At 35.3% G+C, this 25,918-nt stretch overlaps 2 protein-coding genes across 6 annotated transcripts in view; one reads left to right on the top strand and one right to left on the bottom strand.

Moving 5' to 3' along the window:
* Positions 1–25,918, bottom strand: part of LOC129363749 (septin-9-like) — an 85,963-nt gene that overhangs the window by 19,861 nt on the left and 40,184 nt on the right. The window contains exon 1 of one of the 5 annotated variants that reach the window (XM_055036027.1): positions 518–616. The exons of the other annotated variants lie outside the window; for them this stretch is intronic. The gene's annotated coding sequence lies outside the window, so the exon portion shown is untranslated. Of the gene's footprint in view, positions 1–517; positions 617–25,918 lie in introns of those variants that run through there. 5 annotated transcript variants of the gene reach the window in all.
* Positions 7,163–10,485, top strand: LOC129363750 (uncharacterized). Its single transcript, XM_055036028.1, has 2 exons — positions 7,163–7,277; positions 8,714–10,485. The coding sequence occupies exon 2, from the start codon at positions 8,715–8,717 to the stop codon at positions 10,218–10,220; it is 1,506 nt and encodes a 501-aa protein (XP_054892003.1). The 5' UTR covers positions 7,163–7,277; position 8,714; the 3' UTR covers positions 10,221–10,485.

Genomic DNA, 25,918 nt, shown 5'->3' with positions numbered 1-25,918 from the left:
CTCAAAACATGATGGCTAACCTTTCACTATTGACTATAAGTAATCATTTACTATTCTTATTAAAACTAAACTGATTACCTGTACTTGTATAGTTTGACAAACTGCTTTCTATAATTTAAAAAAGGTCACAATGACATGAAATATAAACATTTAAAAAGACTAAATCTGTACAAACATGCAGATTTGTTATGTTTGAGTTTAGAACCAAGTATTTTCATAAAGTAGACTTTATGGACTACATCCATGAATTATGTCTTAAACTTAAAAGTCATGTCTCCACACATGCAAAAATATGAACAGACACTGCACAAACAGAGACTGAAATGCCTGAAGCAACATTATTCAATCACTTATCACCTGGACTCCAAAACAGATATCCACTTTAAGGTAGGAAGGAAAACATTCCAAGGAGAAAATAAAGCTCAATTTCAACAGATTTCTTAGGACCCCCCCCCCTCACACACACAATCACATGCATGTACACAAACACTCCCCTGGTGGTATGCAAAGCACTTACCGTGTGTACAATGTGTGTGCGCAAGTGCGAGAATGACTTGTCCCCTGCTGAAGTGAAGCGCACCAGTGAGAGGCCAGATTCTGCTGTGGCAGATCCCTGCTCGGCCCTCCCACTCAAGTCTGACATGTGACTCAGCATGCAAAGCATCAAGATCCGCCCATTTCCTCCAAACATCCCCCCCTCTCCAGAGAAAGAAAAAAAAATAGATCACAGTGAACAGAGACAAAGAGTTATTATCTGTTTGTCGGGAGCAGAAACTCTGCAGGAGCACAGACTAGGTGTGTCTACTCAGCCCCTTTAAATAACTATTATGCTTCTTAACTCTCAGGATAACTTAATACCCTGCTGAGTCTGGGTGTTTTATAAGATCTGCTTCAGCACATCCCATTCATTCATCAGACGCAACAATGTCAAAACAATTTCCTGAGATGCTTTCCTAAATTTCTGCAAGCAATGATTAAAAATGATCATACGAAGCTTGAAAAGTTGGTTGAAGACTCAAATTAAATCTATTTCTGATCAGTAAAAGCCTCCAAACAAAATAATCGTAGATGGGACTATGAACAACACTCTTCTGTGGAGATGTTACTGTGTGGAAATAAGAAGTCAGCTATTATGGATTAGTGACAAAATAAAGTCAGAGGAAACACAAAAAATGTAAAAAAAGATCTTTCAAGAGAACTCTTTCTATTACAAGTCGTCATGTGTGCATTTTATTCAGGCTGCAAGACAGTGAGACTTTAGCCTATAGTAAGAAGCCCTAATGTAAGAAAAGTTGATCTGTTAAGTCATTTTTAAAATATCTGTCTGGTATGGAAGATGCTACATTTCAAATGCAACCGCTAGGAGATCTCAAAGTTAGGGTAAGGGCCTAGATCAGAGGTGCCAAAGTGTGCAGAGGTAATTGGACATCCTTGGAATAAATTTCTCCAGGCACACGACCAAAAGATCTGTAAAAGTTTGGTCCAAGTGGAGATGGAGGTATTCTTAAAATGGAAAAAGATTGGGTACACAGTGCTCAGCTTTAATAACCCCCCTTTAACTTTATTTTATTTTCACATTAAATAGTTACACAAACACCCTTCCACTCCTAATCTAAAGCAGACTTGGTTGAACTAATTTTTTAAACTCGATTGAGTACAACTGAATACAAATATTTATTGATTTTATTTTATTTTATTTTTTTACAAAAACTGGACAAAATTCTATTCTAGCTGCTGGAAATAGCAATTGTTTTGGTTGTTGCAGATATTAGAGGCACAGCAGATTACATGCCTTTTATTTTAATCATTAAATGTAAAAACAAAATGTTTTATATTCTGAATTTAATGCAAGAATATAAAAACTATAAAAATATTACTTTACTGCACATTTTGAATAGAAAAATTTTTTTTTTGCAAATACCTTGGCATCCATGGAAGGTAGCAGTAGTATAAACTTTTTTGAAACAACATGCTCAAGTTAGAGAAATTTGCAAATAGTTAATGACCACTCACAGCAGGAAGACTATAAATAAGTGTTTGGACTACTATAAATTAGGAAAATAGTTAAAAATAAGATTCAGCCAATTAAAATTTTACAAACACTGTCATTTGTAATAAGCAATCTTTGCAGAGAAGAAATACAGCAACTATTTAACTTAATGTGATAAAGAATGAAGAAAATACAATTAGAGACATATATGACATATCGCAATGACTTGGCTTTAAACATACCAGGCTCTTTATTACTTTTCTTCAGTGAATGTTTGTGTAATTAAAAGGTAAGGGAGACAGCTGTTTTTCTTCAAAGTATAATTATGTTTCCACTATGCATTAGTTTGAATTTAACCCCAGTGCTACAGATGTAGAAACACCAGGCATATGAAAAACTAGGGAACACCAAATGAAAGGAATTACTTTGTGTACTCTTGATCTATCTTCTCATCCACAGTAGTAGCTTGATGTACCCAGTGTTGGCTGGGTTTTCCAACAAAAAAAAAAAAACAAAACAGGTAATGAGACATGTCTGCTAAAAACACAGACCAAATATGGAAAGAAAACCAGCTTTTGCCGTTTCACAGATTAGAAAAAAAACAAAAAAACAACTCTCCATTTTCCCAAAAGTGAAGTCTCCTGCTCTCTTTCATTTAGGCTGTCTTTGTTTAGATACTAAAGTTTGTCTTATGATTTAATTAACCTCAATCATGTTATGTCTACTTCTTAAAGTTTACGGACAATTGTAGAACAAACATATCGGAGTCGCCACACTGCAGATTGTGTCCCAGAGATGTTGTCTTGCACCTGCAAGGAAAGTCAGACCATCTCCATTTGTAAATCTTCTGTCCTTGAATATGAAACCGTATTTTTTGTTTGTCTGGCAAAGCGATTCACTCCGACATGTACAAAAGTGTTTGAGACTTTATGCAAGCTATTACAACCTGAATTGGTGCTTTTCACCTTGACAGTGTTTGGATGTTATTTTTTTATATAGTTTTGTGCTGGACATCAGAGGATCTCATCAAACGGGCCTTAATAGACATAAGGCTTCAATCTCCTACTTCATATTAAGAGACATTAAGAGAAGGGAGGGCTGATCATTGGCTCAACAGTCTTCAGCACTGGGATTAATGACCTTAAAGTGAATCCACTGTTATCAGGGGAAACACTGAGTGTAATAAATTATTCTGTCATAATCTAGAAAAGATTGGTTATGTTTGGATCAAGGCAGGATACAGGAAAATCCCAAAAGTAGAGTCCTTATGAGTTTTATACAGCAGAGTTCTAGAGAACAATGGAAGACCTTTAAAGGCCCTTCTTTAAGGTATTTTTAAAGGTAGAGTCATTGCAAAGCTGATTTATCTGAGTCTGTGAAGGCGTTTGCAGAATAAAAGAGCATATTCCTTCATTTTCAGAGTAAAAAATGTGATCAAGTGGTTCCAAAGTCCCATTTCCTCCCGAGAGAGAAACGGCTGACCTTATGAAAAGAAAATATGGCCTAAATATGTTTTATGTCTGTTTGGATCAAGCAAAAGATTTGCAATTTTTTGAAAGGTTAGAAGAAAAAGTTGAGTGAAATTACAAAAAAACAACAATCTATATTCTTTCTGAGCCTCATTGCAGTGCGTCTGAACTTTGACCTCTCCTGTTCTTCCATGTCGACAATGATATCCCACCACCAGCTGATAACAATCCAGGAGATCATGATCGGTTCCAGACACTGAGGCTTCTCAATGCAGGGGACATTTGGACGGATCTACATGCTTGTGTATGGGTCCTACTGAGCCTTACTGACCTCTGTGGGAATGCTCTCCAAACTCAGGGTGGAGGAGGAACAAATAAACAAGAAGATGTGACAGCAGAGAAGACTGAACAGAACCTGTCAGACACTTATTTCATTAACCTGGACATTGAATGAGGGACTGTCTGAACAACCCAGAGAACCAACACCATAAATCCAGAACCAGTTGGACTGATAGGGAGTGGGAGGACGGCAGGAGGGGGGACTGCTGCAGTGACGCCAATAACAAGAGGCTGAGCGATGAGACATTACAGATAAGTTATCCACACACTGGACAATTCAACAAAAATCTTCCTTGCTCACTTTGTTCACAAATAGACATTTCTGGGCTAATATCAGAGCACTTTTCTTAGTTTTTTTCTAGTTAACTCTGCATTTTAAAGAAAAGGAACGTTTATTTATGTTTTAAAGTGAAGCACAAAAAGAGAGGTACACCAAAAGGCAAACACACACAAAATACAACATTTAACTGGATATAAAACTGTTGATAAAACTTCTTTTACAAGCAACTCTCCACTTTCATGTTTGAAGGACAAAAAAAATAAAATTTTGTTTGGGGTTGAAGCTTTGTTTTTACAGATGTTGTTCTGCAGATCATGAAGACATAATTTAATGCTTATGTTCATTAAGCAGTATGGTTAATAAACCATACTGCTTCATTAACCATACTTCGGTATGCTTCATACCATAGTATGTTTTCTTCCTTTGTAGAAAACAAAGGAAGACAAGTATTTAAAAAGTACATAGGGGAAAATATAAACCCATTCAATTCTTTCATTTTATCATTTAAGAAGGTTTCCTGCTAACGATTACCATTGCAGCTTGTTTTATTTAAGAGTCAATTATTGACTATAAAACCTGTTTATACCCATAGACACCACAACTCATCCAGTCACTACATTATTTACTGAACAACTACCAGCATTGGCACATGATACCATGTTACAAGCAAGTTAAATTAATCCTCTTGTAAGATAGCCCTCCCCCCTCTCTTTTTAAGCTTCTCCTTAGAGATGAAGACTTCTGTGTGACCCTGCATGCATGCAGAGTGAGTCATTCATCACTTATCCAATGGTGCACTCCTTTATTAAAGACCCTGCTGAGCAGGATATCATGTTTAAAGATTAAAAATCCCCATTTCGAGGAGAAGAGGACATTGTAACAGAAAGCCAGTGACATGGGGTTGATGTTTGTGGACATTTCTGAGCCAAGATGTTGTCATGTGTTGGCAAGTGAGAGCGTAGGACTGCCTGGCAGACGACTAGCAGAGTTTATTGCAGCTGTTCAAGGCCTTTCACACATGTAGTTTTGTTTTTCTGTGCAGAAAAAATCCAAGCACGTCCTGGGTTTGAATGTTTTTGTTTATACTTTCTACAGTCCCTAGCAAAAGATCTCACTTTTTCTCATTTTATCCCATTATTACCACAACATAGTTTACATTTTATTTGGAGTTTATGTGATAGGCCAACATAAAAAAAACAACACATAAAACGGAATAAAATGTTATGTTTCCTTTTTCCTAATACATTTTCAAAAAAAAAAAAAAAAAAAAAAAAAAAAACGTTATTTAGCCCAACTGAGTTAATATGGAATCACCTTTCTTTGCAATTACAGCAGAAAGTATTTTAGTGTTTATCTGTACCGACTTTTGCAACAAGAGACTGCAACTTTAGCTCATTCTTTATTGCAAAGCAGCATATACTCACACCTACTGTACCAAAACCTTTTAAACATAAATGTTGTAGTCACATACTTTCATTTGGATTAAGGTCCAAGGTTTAACTGAACCTTCTTCAGTAAAATAACCTTTGACCTAAGCCATGCGTTGCAGCTCTGACTCTATGTCGTCCTGGTGAAATGTGAACTTCTACCCCAGCCTTTGCATTGCCCTGTATTTACTGCCATTCATTTTTCCATTAACTCTGACCATCAGCCCTATCTTTGTAGAAGAAAATCAACCCCGCTGCATGATGCTGCCAACACAATAAAGATTGTATTTTCAGGGTGATATGTAATGTTAGTTTTTCTATTCACACCTAATTTGTCTGACCACATCACCTTCTCCAGTGTTTTCTGTGTCCTCATCAAGCTTCACTTCTCATGTCTTTACAGCCATTTTCTTCTTCCATGTGTGGTTTTGCTGGGGATCTTTGTAATTCTTCCACAGTGAATGATGATGTGCTTTAGTCAAAAAACATCTATCATTTCTCTTGCACTTCATAATTTAACAGTGTTTTGTCTTGGGCTTTCCCATAAAAATATAATGTACAAAATGTGGAAAAAAGTTTGAGGCGTAAGAACACCTTTGAAGCAGATGTATACATTGTATTTTAAGAAGTGCTGTGGTTTGCATTGTACTTTAAGATGTGAGAGAAGTTTCTCCAAAAGCTTTAGTCACACCATGGTTATCACAAGGATGTTTTTCAGGGACTCCCAATGTGAAACTTGTAGGTGGTGATGACAGAGGAACAAAATATTTTCGTTGTGTGTGTTATTTTACACTCTTTTGCCCTGCCCAGAGGGAATAGCCAAGCCTTCATTCATGAAAATTAGCTGAAATTTAAGTGTGTCTGTATTTTAGTGCAGTTGTGTGTTTATGGACACAACCGAAATCAACTGTGAAGTCAAATGTTTTTTGTTAAGGGACAAAAGCATTTTCCAGAATCAACCAAATAACTGTCATGTAGGAGACAAATCCAAACCCTAAACTGGATACGTCTTGAGAAAACAAACTAGAATAATTTCCCCAAAAAGCAGTGGAAACATTGAGTGACTGTCTATGTGTTGTCGCATGCATATAGCTCTCTGGGAAAAGCAGAAGTTATTTCTTGGATGTGAGGATTTTTAGTAACAGTCAAAATGAGCCACCATCAGTGTTTTGAAAACAGATTGTGGAGCCTCAAAACCAAACCAGGCTTTCTGGATAAATTAAGAGCCAGGAAGGCGATCCTCCGCATGTTTCTAAGTGTTAATGATTGCCACTGAGATTTTACAGGCTCAACGCCCTACAATTATTAGAAAGACTGGCTGTGTAAGAGCAGCTCCTGCTGGCGGCTAAAGGTATTGCAGCAGCTAAGTAAACAACAGAAAGCTGTGCAAAACTAAAGAAGGAAAAATAAATAAATTCAACTGATTGTGTTGATACCAAACACAATCAGTTAATGTAGGGGAATGGGTGAACTTCAGCATGCTAATAATTTGTTGCTATCACAAGAGCAATATTTGAATTACTGTTGAAAGACAGGCAATTCATATTTAGTTAATTATTTAAAAGGTATGCCTGAAGACCTTTGGAAACCACTGGGCGTGGCTTTTAAGCATACCCTGCCGATCAAAACAAGTACTATGGCCACATTTCCCGTTAAAGCTTTCAACAAAAAGATCTGGTTTCATTAACCAGGAAACAGAAACTCCGAGGAAGTCAAATAAGCTGAGCACAAAACACATAGCTCAGACAAACGTCGATCTACAGCCCTGTCAGGTGGGTAACCTTTCTTATTCACTCAAGAAAATGTTTTAGAAAGGCAATAATTTAGTAAGTTTAAGCATATCTTTAATATTCAAAGAAGAAATGCATTGTATAATTCTACATCTACAATTGAAAGATGTAATCTTTTGACCAGGAAATGTATTATTTTTGCATAAACAGTGACATGTCAGTAGTTATTGCTGATTTTAAGGAATAGTGAAATAGTATAAAGAGCATTTTAAATCCCTAATATAAATTCACATTTTATCGTAGTATCATTATCTCACATTATCTCATTATCTCACAATGTTTAATGAAGTCTCTTCAATGTTTAATGAAGTCACCAATATTGTAATCATTAGCACCCGTCCAAGGACCATTTTCTATGAGTGTATTTTGCAATTTTGTCTTTATTAGTAATTTACTAACAGTGGAGCCGTTGGTAGCAAGAAGGTCCCACAGTCCAAAATCATGACTGTCAGGTTAACTGGTCTCTCTAAATTCTCCTTAGATGTGAATGAATGAATGAATGAATGAATGAATGAATGAATGAATGAATGAATGAATGAATGAATGAATGAATGAATGGTAATTCACTTATTTAGGTTCATCAGAGTTTCTAGAAACTTTCAATTAGAAATCTATAACTTTATGTTTCTATGGTCTGAGCATGATAAATAATTAATTTTAACCTCTCCTACTGTCCTGGAAAACAGTCCATATTTATCTCTCCATCAGTCACAACGAGACAGCTTGTGAGGTTTGAAATAATCACACTGTCAGAGAACTGAATAGGTTAAGTTTTTATAGACAAACTATGTATACTATCTGTGTGTCACCGAGCCAGAAAAGTATTTTTGAATCTGATCAAAAATGTTAACACATGGAGCTTGCTAAAGTCTACTGGGAGTTTAACTGGAACCATGTGCTTTAGTCAGATGAGTTTCAGCTTTTCAGCAACAAAAACTCCAGGTGGGCTTGGTAATAAAACACAGCAGAATTATGTGAGAAAAACTTGATGTATACTGTTGAGTATAGTGAAGGATGTTCACTTTGGGAATGGCTAAAGAGCCTTTCATGTGTCCTCAAATCTCCTGAAACTTACAGGTTTCAGGGATCACCCCAGTGTCAGGGGTGATTTTGTGAAAAAACAAAAACAAACGACAACTAAAATTTTATTTTTCAAAAGGTTTTCCTTGCATAGTTGGGCTGGACTTTATGCATCAATTCAGAACCTTGAACATTAATTTTCTAATACCTTTCTCAGTGAAATTGATTCTTATTGCTCAAAATGAGTGAAATAAAATTATGGTAAAAACAAATAACTCTAAATCATTAGCGAGTTTTTCAAGACAGGGAAAAAATGTGTCTTTTCAGTTAATGAGACAAAATTTTCAAAACAGTGTTTGCAATGATATAGGTTTAGTAATTTCTAAATATTCCTACAGGATGGGGAAGTTCTCAGGAACAAGTCCAGGTCTGTGTGTCGCTCTGCTACTTCTCTTGACCTCAGCGTCAGCAGTGCAAGTCCTCAACACCATCAATGACCTGAAGAAACTCAACTTTGGCTTGTCTGTACCGAAACACAGTCTTTTGCTCCTGCACTGGTTTGCCAATGAAGTTGACATTGACAATAACAACATTATAAGGCTAACCTTTGACCCTGATGAAGGCGATTATGGCTCACATCACTATGGAAACTATGAAAGGCTTTTGGATCCATTGCCTCATGGAAACGTCAGACACCGATACTTTACTGTTGGTAATCTTAATCAAGATTCGTCGTCTGATCTCCCATCTTACGTTGTCCATCCGCGAATTGAATATGAGGGAAGAAACAGAGATCGTATCATATTCAGAGTAAGGGAGCAGAATGTCGGACGGCAGGCTGGGCATGTAATAGACAGAATCTACATCACACAGCATTTTGAGACATCAGATAATCAAGGGACAAGGTATGATCCAGACCATACATACCAGATCACCACCAGCCTTCTGAGACAGATCAGTCAATTTTCTGTGGAAGTTAATGACTTCAACACTCTGACAAGGCTCAGAGATAACTTCAGAAGCAATGCTGGTCATTTCCAACTGATGGAGATTAGAAACTTGTGGGGTGACCTTGCTTGTCTGGGCTTATTCTTGTTTATTGTAATCCAGGAAAAGTACTGCTCTAACCAGCAACCCAACAACAGACATCAGTCTTCAGCGAGAAGAAACACACAACCTGATTATGTTGTCAGCATCCCAGAGAGCAGACCAAGCAGACCAAATAGAAGCTCTGAGGTGTCCATAAGAATCCCTCCTCATCACAGTAGTGATATGACGCTTCAGGTGGTGACAGATTCAAAAGGAAGAGCCAGAATAATTTGGAGAAATGTTCCAGTGAATACCTACAAAAGCGGTTTGATGGTTGTACTTTATAGGAGAGATGCGGACGACGAACCACTGACTTATAAGTCTGTTAGAAATGCAAAATCAGGCACCTATGACACATCGGTACCATTGAATGAAGGCCTACAGGTCCGGCTTCATGAAGTGACAACAGTATGCTGCTTTTGGTCCCGGCCAGGAGAGGAGATACACAGAGGTCCAGAGTTTAAGAATCCCACAGCAGCCGTCGATATAAAAGGCTGCAATGCAAGCCTGCAACTTTTCGCAAAGGATGGCAAAGCTTGTGCACGCTTATATGTGAAAACCTCCTTCACTGATTGGGCATCTCAATTCAAAGACTCATGGGTAGGCTTTTACACATCTGCAGATAAATCTACAAACAACTATGAATGGTGGCAGTGGCAATGGGCAAAGAAATTTGAACAGAACACTGATTTGCATGGCTATAGGAACACTGTTGTTTATGAGTATTGCTCTAATATGAATATTGCTCCAGGAGTCCAAGCAAGATTCATACTGAAAGATAATGCAGAAAAAGCATGCACCCCCTGCTGGAAATGAGAAAGACTGCATCAAATGCACTGAAGACAGTTTTGTTGCACTGAATGTTTTATATAAAGCTGTATGTTATTTTCCCTGCTTTTAAAATCACTTTGATCCTGGACAATCAAATGATACCAAAGATGATCCACAGGATCATTCCAATAGTACAGAATATCAGGTGTTAATTAACATAGAGAATATCAGGTGTAAATCAACATACAGAATGCAAGACTGTATTCCAGATAATTTGTACTGTGTTTTTAATAAAATTGATGTAAAAATAAATCCACCAAATAAGCATTAATTCATTTCTGACAAGTGTCCTAGAAACATTGTGCCTGAGCTTTCAGGCCTCTCTAACTAGATGCAAAAACAACTTATTTCCATCACAGCATTTGCTTGTGTGCCCACAAGTACAGAAGTGAAGTGTGCAGAATATCCAGCCAGCAGATAAGTTTCATTTGTGCTCTGAGTGAGGCTTTCTATAACAGTGAACTGCTGGTGTGAGCAATCTGAGGACTTTTTATTATAGAGAAAGAGTCCAAGTGATGTCAATAATGGTGAGGATATGGTTAAAATATTCAATATTGTGAAATACAAACATACTAACAATTTAATCTCTTAAAGTAGCAATGGAACAAAAGTAAAATATCAATTGTGCTTTATTAGTGGATATTTGCATAAAGATTTCAAATAAATCCAATGTGAATCTAATATTTCTTACGCTAATCTTGTTGTGCAACAACAATACCAGAGACTCGAGAGATCTGAACTATTTACTTTCAGCCAAGAAACAATTCCTGATTATAAGCAAGTGCAGTTTGTATTTCATTTATTGAAAACTCATTCATACATTTCATTCATTTATGTTATAAATAAAACCAAAAACCTACAATTCCAATTTCTGACTCAACCACGCCGACTTAGAAAAAAAATTCCAGCAATATGTCGCATTCAATAAATTACAATATGCGACCCAATGTGGCTTGTTTGTCAGATTAAAAGTATCTTTTAAAAATAACTTCTAGTAATAAACCCACAATAAACCCACATTTCTGTACAAGAGAAATGCTTTTCAGTAGCCCAATATATTTTTAATTTGTAATCAAGTTCGAGCAGAACAGCATTCCTTTCTCAATGATTTAGTTTTCCATTGTGACGCATCAGTCTGTCCAACCTGCTGTAAATTCGTCCGATTGGCCACTTCAGTTTTCTTTCCTATGAAACGACAACTAAGGCACACACACCCGCTCCCTTCAAACACACACAGATCAGAGACCTGACAACAGCTGATTGGACAGGTAAGCTCTTCAAGTTATTGATTAAAAAATGCTGACTGAAACCTTATGTTAAATGTAGTTAGTAAATATGACCATTACAAGTAAAGAAATAGTTCACAGAAAATGCCTCTTCTCTGGTAAATGTTATCTTCCCTGAACTACACATCTTTCTTTTCAAATTATGATAGACATTGAAAACTCAATATTTGATTTTAAATCAACAACTTCCACATTAAAATCATCTTCATGTCACTTTAGTTGAATAATGTGTACGAAAACACAAGTTGTTAAGAAACCAATTCTTAGAGATTTTCTACAAGGGCTGCTCAATGTTAGGAAAATATGTAATTGCAATGCTATAACTAATAATGTGGAGGACTATATTGACATTATTCTAAATCTCTTACTTTTATCAAAATTTCCCCAGAAAAACTGATCTGTTCATTTGAACTGATTTATTATAGATATACTTGTATCTATAATAAAAAATATACATCAGATCTGTGTCCCTGAGCACAATTGGAGTCAATCAAAATGGCCTGATGCATTGTTGATGTGTAAAATTAATGCCTGAAAGATGGAGTATAGCTCAAAATTTTTATGCAGTTCTAGCCTAGGTAAAATAAGCCAAACCTGTTTCTTTGCTTAAGCACTGCAGTCAGTCTCAGTCCGTCATTCAGTTGGCCCCGGTGACATTTGCCGTATGTCTTACCCTCGCTCCTTGTATTTTTTCCTGTCAGCCTACTTTCAAAAAATATGGGCCACTAGAGCCACAAAAAACCTTGGAGGAACAAAAACATGAAGTAATACAAAGAGTTTGATCATTTTGTATGTTTGCCATTGTCCATCTTTGTCACAGGTTTTTACAGGTATGAAATGTAGCTATCGAGCATAGAGATTATGTCAATTCATAGCTGCCAAGGTGATAATTTGTGAAACATCTCATGTTTAATTTACTTAAATAAGAAAAATAGTTTTTTCTCAACTGTGTAAACTTTTTTGTTGTGTACAATTTGAAGTCTTGACTCAGCGCAAATTTTAAATCAAAGTAAATGCTACTTTGATTGTAATTTGGCAATTGTTGTGTATGGGAAACAAACAAAATAATTTTATTGATGTATATTTGATTGATATATATTTAAATATAAAGATATGCAAACAAGATGTTAAGCCAGATCAATGAATCTGCATATCGAGATGACTGATATGTTACTGCAACACCTGAATTCAATCTTTTGGATGGGTGAGTGAATATCGTTGGCTACATAGTGTACCTCATATTTAGTGAGCAGTCTGTGTGGAAACTGTTGCTTAAGCCAAGTTGAAACCGTTCAGTGGCCATGCCATCTTAAATTATGGAACATAAATTTAGTCAAGTAGACCAAGTACATAATGTGTGTTTCTATGTATGAATAAAAATGTGTTATGTTTTCTGCAGTTCGCTTAAGAACTTGCATACAGTAACAGAAGCTAATTTTTATGACAGGAAATTTGTATTCTCTGCTTTAGAATGTGTTACTGATTAGAAGTTTTAAATAAAACATTTGATTTGTGTTATGAAAAATTCTAAAAAAAACAATCAGTTGATCATAAGCAAAGCACTATATTTACTGAAATTATTAAAAATCTTTTGAAAAATCACTGTCTTCCCATTTCTTAAAAGTCCCTTAAATACAGATATGCAAGTGGCCTATTTGGAAAGAGAATGTCTTGAAAATACAACGTGGTAACATTTTGAAAAGAAAACTTTAAACTAATTCTTATTGAAGCCACTCCACTGGACGGATGTTTGGTTTGTCAACACCTACAATAGGAATATAAGAGAAAACAAAAGTCACCAACACTTTCATGTATTTTTACTGTTCTCTAAAGCAAAAAGAAAAGTAAATGCCTATTTTCCATAAACAAAAAGTAAACAGAGATCGTCCAATGAAAAGTTTTTCTGTTGCATTTTCATGCTGATCCAAGATCACTGTACAACTCAGGAGAAAACAAGTAAAACTGGTTTGTTGGCACATCAACAGATCCCATTTAAAAAAGGACCATCAAGGTTTTCTGAACACAGGAAGCATTTTTTGTAAGTAAAGCTGCTACTACGTAGTTGCTATGGTAACTCAATGTCGCTTGTTACCCAAGTTTCATGTTTCATGAAACGGAAATCTGAAAAAAGGAAAAGACATCAACCACTCCTCTCTCAGAGTCAAATCAACACAGGTAAGCTTGCCTAATTTTTGATTTCAGGAAGACGGTGAGTTTCTCTCAACTGCAATAGAAATATATAAATAGAAACATTCTAGAGATAAGAAGAAAAAAAAAAGATTTGGACATAAGCTGTTGTCTCAAGTTTTACATCGCAACTAATGATGCATATTCTTCCTTTTCAAAACTTTCTCTTTCTATGTAGCCACATTTGTGTACAAGATACTTTCAAATAACAAAATCGGTTAATTTGGTGATTCTTAACTTATGTTTAGAAATAAATGTCTTTGCACTTATGCGGTTTAACTTAAAATTAAAATTTTGCTAGTGTTAAAAGAGCAAGTTTGTAAATTATTCCAATCAGATGTGCATTTCAATAAATAAATTGGGGATATTTGGAGACTTTTCTTTGACATTTTTAGTGTTGTTTTTTTTTTGTTAACACCACTTTATATAGCTTTCCCTTTTGAACAAAGTTGTAAAATATTATCCACCCAAAAAGTAATCATTGATTAAATCTCTGCCATTGTCAGTACGGTGACGCAGAAATGCTTTACCACTGTGGCTTTTATTACTTATGAATCATTAAACTGAAAGTTAAATCTGTTAACCATTTATGCAATCATAGTCAAAAGGCGGTGCTGCCCTCTTTCAGTTCTTGGATTTTAGTGATTAAATCTTCACATAAGTGTTCAAAACCATACATCCAAAATAAACATTGTTCAGGTTAGAATAAAAAAAAAGTTTGTGAAATTTAAGCAAAACTTCATAACAAAACGTTATAAAATGTGTAAGAGACATTTTACACACATGTGGTTTGACATTAACATGCATAAAGGGGTTACGTTTTTTTTTTTTTTTTTAAGTGAACTTGCAGGTAGCAAGTCTTGATATAAATATAAGATCTAATGTCATGCATGAGTCTATTAAGTATCGAGCATTCACAGACTGAACACTGAAAGCTCTAAAATGTCTTCACAGGGATTGAACATGTCAAGAAAAATCAGCTTCTGTGTAGCTGCATGCCTTATTCTGACCTCGGTGTATGCAGCACGAAGAAGTCTAAACTCCATCACTGATCTGATCGACTGCCACCTCTCTGAGCACACAAACATTTTAGAACTGCTACACTGGTTTGCCAATGAAGTCGACATTGATCACTACATCAGACTTACCTTTGACCCTTCCTCTGATTATGGCTCACATCATTACGGGAATTTTGAGGACATGCTAGATCAACTGCCTTGGGGTTACCAATACTATACAATTGGTAATCTTTATGAAGACGATTCAGACGCGCTTCCATCCTACGTAAGAAATCCCCACAGGAGGAATATTTATGACAACAACAAAGCTCGGATCATAATCAGAGTGAAAGAAGGACACTCGGGACCTTATCCTGGACAGATAATAGACCAGGTGTACATCACTCAGCACTTTGATACATCTGACAAAAGAACAAATTATGATCCAAGTCAAACATACAGAATCACACCCAGCCTTTTACACGCATTAAGACGGAGAAACATTACTGAAATCCAACAACTTGCCAGCAGGTCCCATGGAGAGAATGCTTCTAACCGTCTACAAGGATATTCAACTCGATATGACCAAGACGCTCAACATAATCCAAGAAGAAATGACTTCCTGACGTATTGCTGCTATGCCATTCTTGTCATCATTATTTTTGCTTTGTCCATCATATATCTTCGGAATAACTTCAAATAAGACAATATTTCCAGACACTGAGCAGAACTGTAAATATGATGTTTACAATCCAAATAAAGTGCGTGTGATTCCGATTGTGAGTGATTTTTCCTCCTCCAACCAGCACACAAAATACTCACACATGCAGTACATGTCGTTGGATAGCCTGTGCTAAAGTTTTCATTGTCATCATTGCCATTGTTTTAGTGATTCACTTTGGTGATGGGAGAAAATAAAAAAATAAAAATTAGAAAAGAAAGAGAGCTCACTGCCAGACACCTTTGAAGTTTAGTTGTAAAAATTACACATTAGCTCAGAAAAAGCCTTTGACAGGTATCGTACACTATAAAAGGAGAATATAAAAATTGGTTTAGTTAAATGGGTGTTTTCTTCTGTTTTTGGTTGGGGAAACTGGACGTAATTAAATAAAACAGATCACTATAATATCGGGAACTTGTTGCATGTTAAAGAATGGATGCTTTGTGTCTTCAAAAGAAAAATGGAAACACTTTTAAAACCAGACAAAGTCTGTAAATGTTTTTATGGTTGTGGAATAAAATACTTTGTTTCTAGGGCTGTTATTTCAACACAGTTATCAGTGGCTATAATTATGTAAGAGATGATGTGTTTATGCTTACATTGCATTTTGTCATTCTCATTGCTTAGATGGCTAACAAAAGGTATATGGATTGTTTTGTCAATGTCAAATTTATTTATATAGCACTTTAAAACAGGTATAAAACTGCACCAAAGTGCTGCACAGGAACTGTGCAGCATTTCCAAACAGTTCCTTTTGCGTTTGTGAAAAGGACCTGCAGCGACATACTGCAAAATAAAAACTTGTCTTTCAAAACAAAATGTCTACACAGTTTAAACTGCAAAAAAGGAAAACAAAACGGCAGGTATTCTATTTTAAGAACAAGTTTATTGCACTTATCAAGTTTTGTTTAGCAACAAACTAAACACAACATACCTGAACACCAAACACACAACATGCTTCTGAAACATATAGTTATTGTCCTTATATAGTTATTAAATATTCTCTGACACGCTAACTGAGAAACGTATGAAGATTAAATTTGCTCAGCTTTTGAATTTCAACAACCTTGAGCAACAGGTTAACAAATAAAAGCTGCAGAAACGTATTTTGAAGGAAGTAGCAACTTCCTCTGTAGATGACTTTTTTTTTTTTTTTTGAGAATTGGTCCCACCCACTGCAACAAACTGTGTGGTTCATCGCTTCAGTCATATTTCCTAGGACACTGTTGCCTTTGAGAGCATTGAGCCAACCACAGCTCCCTCTCACACACCCAGACACACCTGGCAGCACCTGCAGGTAAGCTACTTTAAATACTCAATAAAACAAATTGAGTTCTTACTGAAACAAACCCATACATACAAAGATTCTGCACATGAAAACTTATATCATGTAATTCTATTATTTTTGTGGTAATGCATTATTAAATCTAGTAAATTTCATAACTGAACACATTAGACTTCATCTCAAAACTCTCTATTATGATGATAATGAAATACTTGTAAACTTAGTGAGAAAACATTTACATTGACCATTTCAGTTTCATTTACCAGTAAAATGAAACAACCCTAAAGAAGGAGGGCGTGAACAGCCTTTTCAAAGTAGATGAGGAAGATTTTTTTTGTTTTTTGAGTAGTGGTCCCACCCACTGAAACAAACTTTGGCTCGTCCCTTCAGGATTGCTTCCCAGGAAACCATTGCCTTTGAAAGCATTAACCCAACACAGCTCCGTCTCAAACACACAGATCAGCGACCTGGCAGCACTTCACTTATGCAGGTGAGCTATTTTAATTAACATCTCAATGACGCATATTTAGTTGTTACTGCAACAAAGTCATAAATATAAATATTCCAAACAAGAAAAGAGTAATGCCACATTTTTCCCAGTGATTCATTTCTAAATCCAGCAAATTTTATTACACTTCTTCTTAAAAACCTCTATTAGCATGATGATAATGGAAAAAAACTCAAAGAAAAAGGAGCTTATTTCTAATGAACTGTTACTCTGAGTTAGCAGAGATTGGTGATTTTCACAATCCACAAACACAGTAAGTATACTTCATCTTCTGTGTACATAGAAGTTGGTATGTTTTTTTTATACAATAAAATTAAACATGATTATAATTTATTAAAGATTAAAAGTAATAAAGTAGACATTTACTTAGCAGGGCTTAGCAGAATACGTTGCATACTATTCAAAGTACGTTATCAGTGCCCAACTTGAATGCAAAAAAACAAAAGGAGAAAAATGCACTTAAATTATGGAGCATCATTGAATCAAATTTATTGATTCTTCCAATTATGGAGCGTCAATGAATCAATTTTATTGATTCCTCTAATTATGGAGCATCAATGAATCAATTTTATTGATTCTTCTAATTATGGAGCATCAATGAATCAATTTTATTGATTCTTCTTTTTTCTACTCAAAGACTTTTTTCTGAAATAATTTTAGGTAAATTCTATTTTCTACCAAAGACAATTCAGTGAAAATCATTTTATACTCCCCATTTAGAAAGAAAGAAAGATCAAAATGTTAAATTAGTTTAGTGGGTGTTTTTTTTCTGTCTGTTGCCTATAGTTTACAGATCACTCATGATATAAAAATATACAGAACAGTCAGGTAGCAATGCTCTACAATCACCAACAAAATGATTTAGTTTATCAAACTAGATGACCAGGTTTGCTCTCACTGTTTGACCACCGCTACATGCTACTGGAGCGTCATATTTCACAGATGTAGCGCCTTGTGGCCAGTCGCATATATACCTAAATTGAAAAATTATCAGCGATTATGTGAACAATATTAACCATCAGCACTCATGGGTGATCTGTATTAGTATTGGCAGCACAAAACCTAATCAGAGCAACCCTAAACAAATATTACCCTGCTTTGAGTTATTTACTTAGTGTGTCTTAAAAACAATGAGTGGAGGAATAATTCACATCATGGATGAGTAATAACAAATCTGAAATCTCTTCACAGAAACCGAAGATGCCGAAAAAAATACCAAGTCTTTGTGTAGCTCTGCTTCTAACCCTCACCTTGGCAAAAGCAGCACGACAAACTCTCAACTCCATCAGTGACATAAGAAGCTGTGTTCCTCAGCCCACCAACATTCTAGAACTCCTTCATTGGTTTGCCAATGAAGTCAAAATTGACCGTTATGGTACCATGAGCGTGATGTTCAATCCAAACTCTGACTTTGGTTCACATTATTACGGCAATTACGAAGGCATGTTGGATCAACCTCGTCGGGGATACAAATACTTTACAGTTGGTAACATTCATCCAGAATCATCAGGACAGCTCCCTTCTTATGTACGAAATGTTGAAACAGGACCGAATGGATGGAACAGAGCTCGGATCATATTTAGCGCCACACAATCTGGCAGGGAATGGAATATACAAGAAATCTACATCACACAGCATAGTGGCACTTCTGTATATAATGACACCAGTTATGACCCAAACCACACATACCAGATCACTGCCAACCTTTTACAACAATTCAGAGGTCGGCCCTATTCGGAAATCCAACAGGGTGGCATTCATTCCCAGAGAAGCAGTTTTAACACATCTACTCATCAGCAACAATTCTACTCTAACAGGCACTACTATGTTCCTCAGTCTAACCCAAGAACTAATGAAGATTCAGTGTGTTTTGCCGTGGTAGTAGGTATTTGTATCTTTATTATCATTTTTTTCCTAAGCACTGCAGGTAAATAATACTTATTTACCCAGACATTGTTCAAACCAAACAGTAAATGTGATGCTTTTAAATATCAATAATAAAAATTGTCAAAATGTCTGAAAAATCAAATATTATTAGTGACATGTCTGAGTATTGCTGAAACCCAACAACTTGCCAGAAGGTCCAGAGATCGAATGCTTCTACCCGTCCGCAAGGATCTCCCATTCGATACATCGAAGAAACTCAAATACAAAACACAATGATGACGTCCTGATGAGATTCTGCTTTGCCATTCTTTTGATCTGTTATTTCAGTTTTGTCGTTCTTATGAATAAATGTAAATAAGACAATACTTCGAGTCACTGAAAACTGTAAATGTGATGTTTTCCCAATGTAAAAAATATAGAAATTCCTAAATCGAAATAAAGAAGTGTGTAAATGTGAATTTGTCTGACAAACTATATTTGTGATAAAGAAATCAGCATTAATTTTATATAAATGTAATTACAAGTTTTTAAAGAATGTGCGAAATGTCACAATATGTTTCTAAAATGTACACCATCAAATTGTGCAATTCTTTCAGAAGCTCCTCTTAAGAATGTGTGTGAGGATTTGCAAAATTGTATTATATTTATATTTTAAATCTGGATAAATTACTACAACTTTCTGGATTTAACTACTTCTTTCAAGACAATTAAGGTACTGAGATACAACCTGTAAGGCAAGACTAATCAAGCCACTGAACATGTTTACCTTCTGCAGAAAATTCCCAGAAGTAATGTTTTAGGGTTGTGGAATAAAATACTTTCCAGGGACTTTTGTTTCAAGACATTAATCAGTTGCTATAATCTTGTGAGACATTTAATGTGTTTATGCTTAAATTTTAGTCACTCTTGCTTCATATATGGCTTGTTTTAGCTAACAAGGGTATGTTGATTGATTTGTGTCAGTGAAAAGGACCTGCAGCAACATTCTGCAATATGAAAATGTATATTTCAAAATAAAATGTGTACAATTATTTTACTAAAAGGCTGCTAGATAAACATGAACATACAGTTTAAACTGTAAAAAAGGAAAACAAAAAAAGCAGCAGCTCTATTTTAGCAAAACATTTCTTGAACTTTTAATCATCAGGTTTTGTTTGATTTCGGCACAATAGATGTTGGCTTAGTGAATAAACAACTATTCAATTTGTATGCATTTATGATATATGGGTAAAGCGACCTGGGAGGTCATAATGAACTCCCAAGTCGCTTTACCGGGAGTTCACTAGCTAAAATTAATTAAATAAATTAAATTAAATCCAAAGACTGATGGGAATACTCTTTAATTAGATTTAACTAGACACCTCATGTTTTCAAAAAACACAAGGAGTTACAACAGTGATAGTGAAAATATAAAAGCATACATGTTATGTTTGACAGACAAGTTTATTTTAATGGTTGCTTAATCAATGGCATAAAAAGTTAATAAAAGGCTAATAATGCAAGGTTAGCCATAAATCAACACTTGCCTGTATTAGCAATGATGTTTACAAATATTTTGAATGCAATTCCAAAAATGAACTGTTTGTAAACAGCAATAAAAGAGACAACTTTCTGGACTACTTTATTGTTACAAACCATCTTTTGCAGCCATTGAATTTAGTACAAGCATGAAACAGGAAAACGGACATGAAATAACTTAAAACAGTAACGCAACATTTCTCTCATATTTCTGACTGGAAAGATCACCGTTGATACCGTTGATGTGATGTCATAGAAAAACCATCCCATAGTGGTTGTTGGATCACTGATCAGATAGAAAAATATGAAGTTTAACCAGTTTTTATGCTTCTAATCACTGATAAGTAGATACTGACGGTCTTTTTTTTTTTTTAATTTTTAGTACTCTAACAGCAAATTTTCATGTGCTGTTATCAGATGATAGTAAGTGTTTAAGATTCTTTAGCAACAAACTAAACAACATACCTGAACACCAAACACAACATGCTTCTGAAACATGTTATATAGTTATTAAATATTCTCTGACACGCTGAGAAACATATGAAGATTAAATTTGCTCAGCTTTTGAATTTCAACAACCCTGAGCAACAGGTTAACAAATAAAAGCTGCAGAAACGTATTTTGAAGGAAGTAGCAACTTCCTCTGTAGATGACTTTTTTTTTTTTTGAGCATTGGTCCCACCCACTGCAACAAACTGTGTGGTTCATCGCTTCAGTCATATTTCCTAGGACACTGTTGCCTTTGAGAGCATTGAGCCAACCACAGCTCCCTCTCACACACCCAGACACACACCTGGCAGCACCTGCAGGTAAGCTACTTTAATTACTCAATAAAACAAATTGAGTTCTTACTGAAACAAACCCACACATACAAAGATTCTGCACATAAAAACTTATATCATGTAATTCTATTATTTTTGTGGTAATGCATTATTAAATCTAGTAAATTTCATAACTGCACACATTAGACTTCATCTCAAAACTCTCTATTATGATGATAATGAAATACTTGTAAACTTGGTGAGAAAACATTTACATTGTCCATAATAAAAGAAGATTTTCATTCTTACTATTTCTTAGAAATATACAATAAGTATACTTCTGTGTACAAAATGTGATTTTGCATAAAATAAAATTTAGCAGATATTTATCATTTGTTTATTTAAGGTAGAGGTTTCATTCAGTGGGCTTAGCATAAGTTTACATATTATTCAAAGTATCTTATCAGTACCAAGCATGTAAATGCAAAAACAAAAGGGAAAATATACTTTAATTAAATCCATTAATATTCACTTTTTTTTTTCCCTGAAATACATTTTGGTAAATTCTAAGGGAAATGGCTAATGATTTTATGTCATATATTTACACTACTTACTGGAGAAATGTTTAAAAAATTATAACATTTTCTAACAAAGACAATTAAGTGACTCAAATACTCATTCCAGACTCTCCATTTAGTAAATAAGAACAACAGACTAAACCAGTTTTAGGCAGTTTTTTTCTGTCTGGTGCCTATTGCTTCAAAGGTGTGGTGCTTTGAGTTATTTATTGGGTGTATCCTGATCTACAGGAATGAAAAAATAATTCACACCATGGCTAAACAATAACAAATCTGAAATTTCTTCACAGAAACCGAAGATGTCTAGAAAAATGCCGAGTCTCTGCCTGGCTCTGCTCCTAACCCTCACCTCAGCACAAGCAGCAGAGAAAACCCTCAACTCCATCAACGAAATAAAACTTAATGTTCCTCAGCCTACTAACATTTTAGAGCTGCTTCGCTGGTTTGCAAACACAGTCAGCATTGACAATCATGGTAACGTGAGGATGACCTTTGAACCAGAATCTGAATATGGTTCACATCATTACGGGAATTTCGAAGGGATGTTGAGTCGACCTCCTTTGGGGTACAGATACTACACAGTTGGAAACATTCATAAAGACTCATTAACACAGCTCCCTCCTCATGTACGAAATGCCAGAACTGGAACCATTGGATGGAACAGAGGTCGGATCATATTTAGCGCCAGAGAAGCCAACGGAGGATGGAATATACAACAAATCTACATCACACAGCATTGTGGTACTTCTGTATATAATGGCACCAGTTATGACCCAAACCACACATACCAGATCACTACCAACCTTTTACGAGAACTGAGAGGACGGTCCATTGGCCAAATCCTACTGGGTCACAGTGGTTCTCAGAGAAGCAACTTTGAAAACAAATTTACTTGTCCACGAGAATCTTTCTATTCTAATCATAACCATGTACCCCAAGCTAACCCAACAACAACTGATGCAGATGATGTCCTTGGAAAATTTTGTATTTTCTTAGGACTACTTTTTATTATGCTATTGATGTTCCTAGGTAATGCAAATAAATAAAGTAGGCTTGAAACAATGTATTCGATTGTGATCAATCGCTTATTCCAATAACAGTCTATTTTAGTAACTGAATAATTGTTAACTGGAGTATGCAAACTCAAACATGGCGTCTCCTTAAAAAACAGCCACATTGCGGTAACTAAATCTAAATATTTAAAAAAAATAGGTACATTTTTGCATTTAAGGTGAAAAATCAGTTTATGTTGACCAATCTGCAGTACCTGGAACTGAAGTGGCAATTTTATTTTCACCAGCTTCAAATTCTGTTAAAATTCAGTACATTTTGCTGTCCAATTATTAATCGATTCAAATAAAGTTGATATTATGTCAAGCAAAAAGGGCTAACTTTCAACTTATTGATGTTGAAAATTTTTTTAGCTGTAAATGATCAAGCAAGCAAACAAATGTTTATTACATTTTAGCCAAGAACATGTTTGTTATTTAAAAAAGAAACTGAATTATTTGCTAATTTGCACATATTAATTTGCAAGTTAACAAAGAAGCCAGTAAGAATAAAAATCTGCAGAATGTGCCAATTTTTTTTTTCATCCAATTAATTGATTCATTGGATTGATAGAACACCATTTTTAAAATAATCATAAAATGTTTTTGTTTTTTTTCTTATTTTTGTGGTGCTATGGTGATGCAGGGTTTAAGCTCAACCTACATATGGAGGCCTTAATCCTCGACGCGGCTGTCGCAGGTTCGATTTTCAGTCTGGTGACCTTTGCCATATGTCTTCCTTCTTCTCTCATTAAAAATTTTCCTCTCAATTCACTATCAAATAAAAGCCACTAGAGCCAATAAAACCTATAAAAAAAAAAAAAAAGGCCTCAGTCAGAGTCCCGGTCCATTGATCTTTTCTGTATGTCCTCCGCCTCTCTCATAACCCACTTGCCTGTTAACTTACTGTCAAATAAAGGTCGCTAGGGCAAAAAAAATAAATAAATCCTTTACAAAAGGGAGAAAGATTGAAAAGTGCAAATAAAAAGCTTCTAATGTTTGTTACTGTGTACTGTATTTTTTTCAAGTATGAAGGATTTGTGCAAAATGCAAACAACTTGTGTCCAACCCAAAACATGTAAAACAAATATATATGTGGTTATTTGTTTAACTAACAGTGTTTAGCAAAAGCATTGCTTCCAGATAAATGTTTTCAATGTTTGTCATTTTACAGTGGATTTCAAATATTCTGTCGGTATTTATGTGATAGGGTATTGTAGTAAAGTGTTTAATTTTAAAATTAAAGAAGCAAGAATAAACTGTTAAACAGTATCCTTCACTTTGAAGATTTCTGGGACCAAATATTATTTTATTTTGTAAAAACATATGTTTGGAAACTATCGTTTCTCATTACTCTGATCAAAATACCCCTGTGAACATAGTGATAACAATACTGATTTGTTTTCAGCAAGGCCGAGGAAACTGGCCATATTTTAGGAAAAACAATTAGAGCACAATTCTGGAATACCAGTCAAAGTCCTGCCCCAAATAGAGAAAATGTATGTTTTACAGATTCTGTGCAACCTATGCCATTTTGCAGAAAATGATTTCTATATGTGCAAAAGACTCAGAGTTGGAATAGCAGTGAAAGGGTATGACTTCTAAGGACTGAATTCATGTCTTGTTTTTTTTTCTTAGTTTTAATAAAAGACTTTTTTTTCTTCCTTTCTTCGATTTCACAGTTATTGACAACTTTCTGTTGGTCTGTCACATAAAATCCCATTAAGATACATTCAGGTTTGTGGTTATAAAATCCAAACCCAAGTCAATAATAAAGCACATTGAAAAAATATATATATAAATCTTGCCCCATGTGCTGTATAAAGAATATGGTGAGATATAACTAAAACATAAAAAACAGATATTAAAACATTCATATTATGTAATAGAGAAAATTAGAAGAGCATCAGCATGCTATCTCAACACTGGGCTAAAATTGTTGGAAAAAAGTAGATCCAGCGGTCTGCGAAGAAAGGTAAGTGCTGGAGTAGATCCATGAGGTAAGAGGAAGCAAGACCAGTTTGGCTTTTATAAGCAGACATTGAAGTTTTCATACTGATTCTGTGATGCACTGGAACTGACGAAATGAGAAGTTCGGTGGAAGGTGCTCATGTTTGTGTGTGCCAGTTAAAACAACAATATGTGACATTCAGCTAGAACAAATACTTTTGCGAATACCTGTATGTCAACAACTGTCATAATTTTTATTTTAATTAATAGATGGGTCATAAACTTGATGAGTTTATGAGTCATAAACTCATCAGGAAAACGAAACAGAGAGAGCTCTCCCTCCTCTCCTGTCTCCCTCCCATACAAACACACACAGACGCAGCGTTAAAGACCAAGAAGCCGCCTGTGCTGCCGGTAAGCTCTGTTTTACTTTGTTTAAAAGATTTAAATTCACTCTTAAACGTAATTTGGTTTATTTAGAGGAACATTTAAACATTTATGTAATACAATTCTTTAAAAGGACAAAACACTTTGGTTACAAATCTGATTTATTTCCTGTTAGATTTTACATGGATGAGGTTATGCTACTTTTTTCTCTTTAAACATTATTTCAATAGTAAATGACTGGCAAAAATTCTGTTTTCTCATTAAATTCAAGTGAATTTAATTGTTCCTTAGTCCAGTGGTCCCTAACTTGGGTCCTTGTGGCCCACTGTTTTCCATGTTTTAGATGTTCCCCACCCCAACACAGTTGACCTAGTGATTGCTTTACCTTTGTTGAATGCTTGCAATTGCTCCAGAACCCTGTTATCACCCATTTATGTGAGCCAGGGAAACACCTGCTGCACACCTGCTGATCTTCAATGGCCCTTGGGGCTGTATAATCAGCCCTGAAAGCCAGGTTTGGGGATCTCTGCTGTGGTGTGCTTTAAAATATAAAGACGAATCTAAAAAA

This window comes from Poeciliopsis prolifica, unplaced genomic scaffold (assembly GCF_027474105.1).
Source record: "Poeciliopsis prolifica strain line A6 unplaced genomic scaffold, Auburn_PproV2 SCAFFOLD010, whole genome shotgun sequence".
Taxonomy (NCBI): Eukaryota; Metazoa; Chordata; class Actinopteri; order Cyprinodontiformes; family Poeciliidae; genus Poeciliopsis; species Poeciliopsis prolifica.
Note: the sequence above shows the minus strand (reverse complement) of the source record. Positions and strands in the feature narration are given on the sequence as shown.

Bases quoted from the DNA above. Each gene is read 5' to 3' on its own strand.
- LOC129363750 (XM_055036028.1), top strand. From the start codon at position 8,715: ATGGGGAAGTTCTCAGGAACAAGTCCAGGTCTGTGTGTCGCTCTGCTA.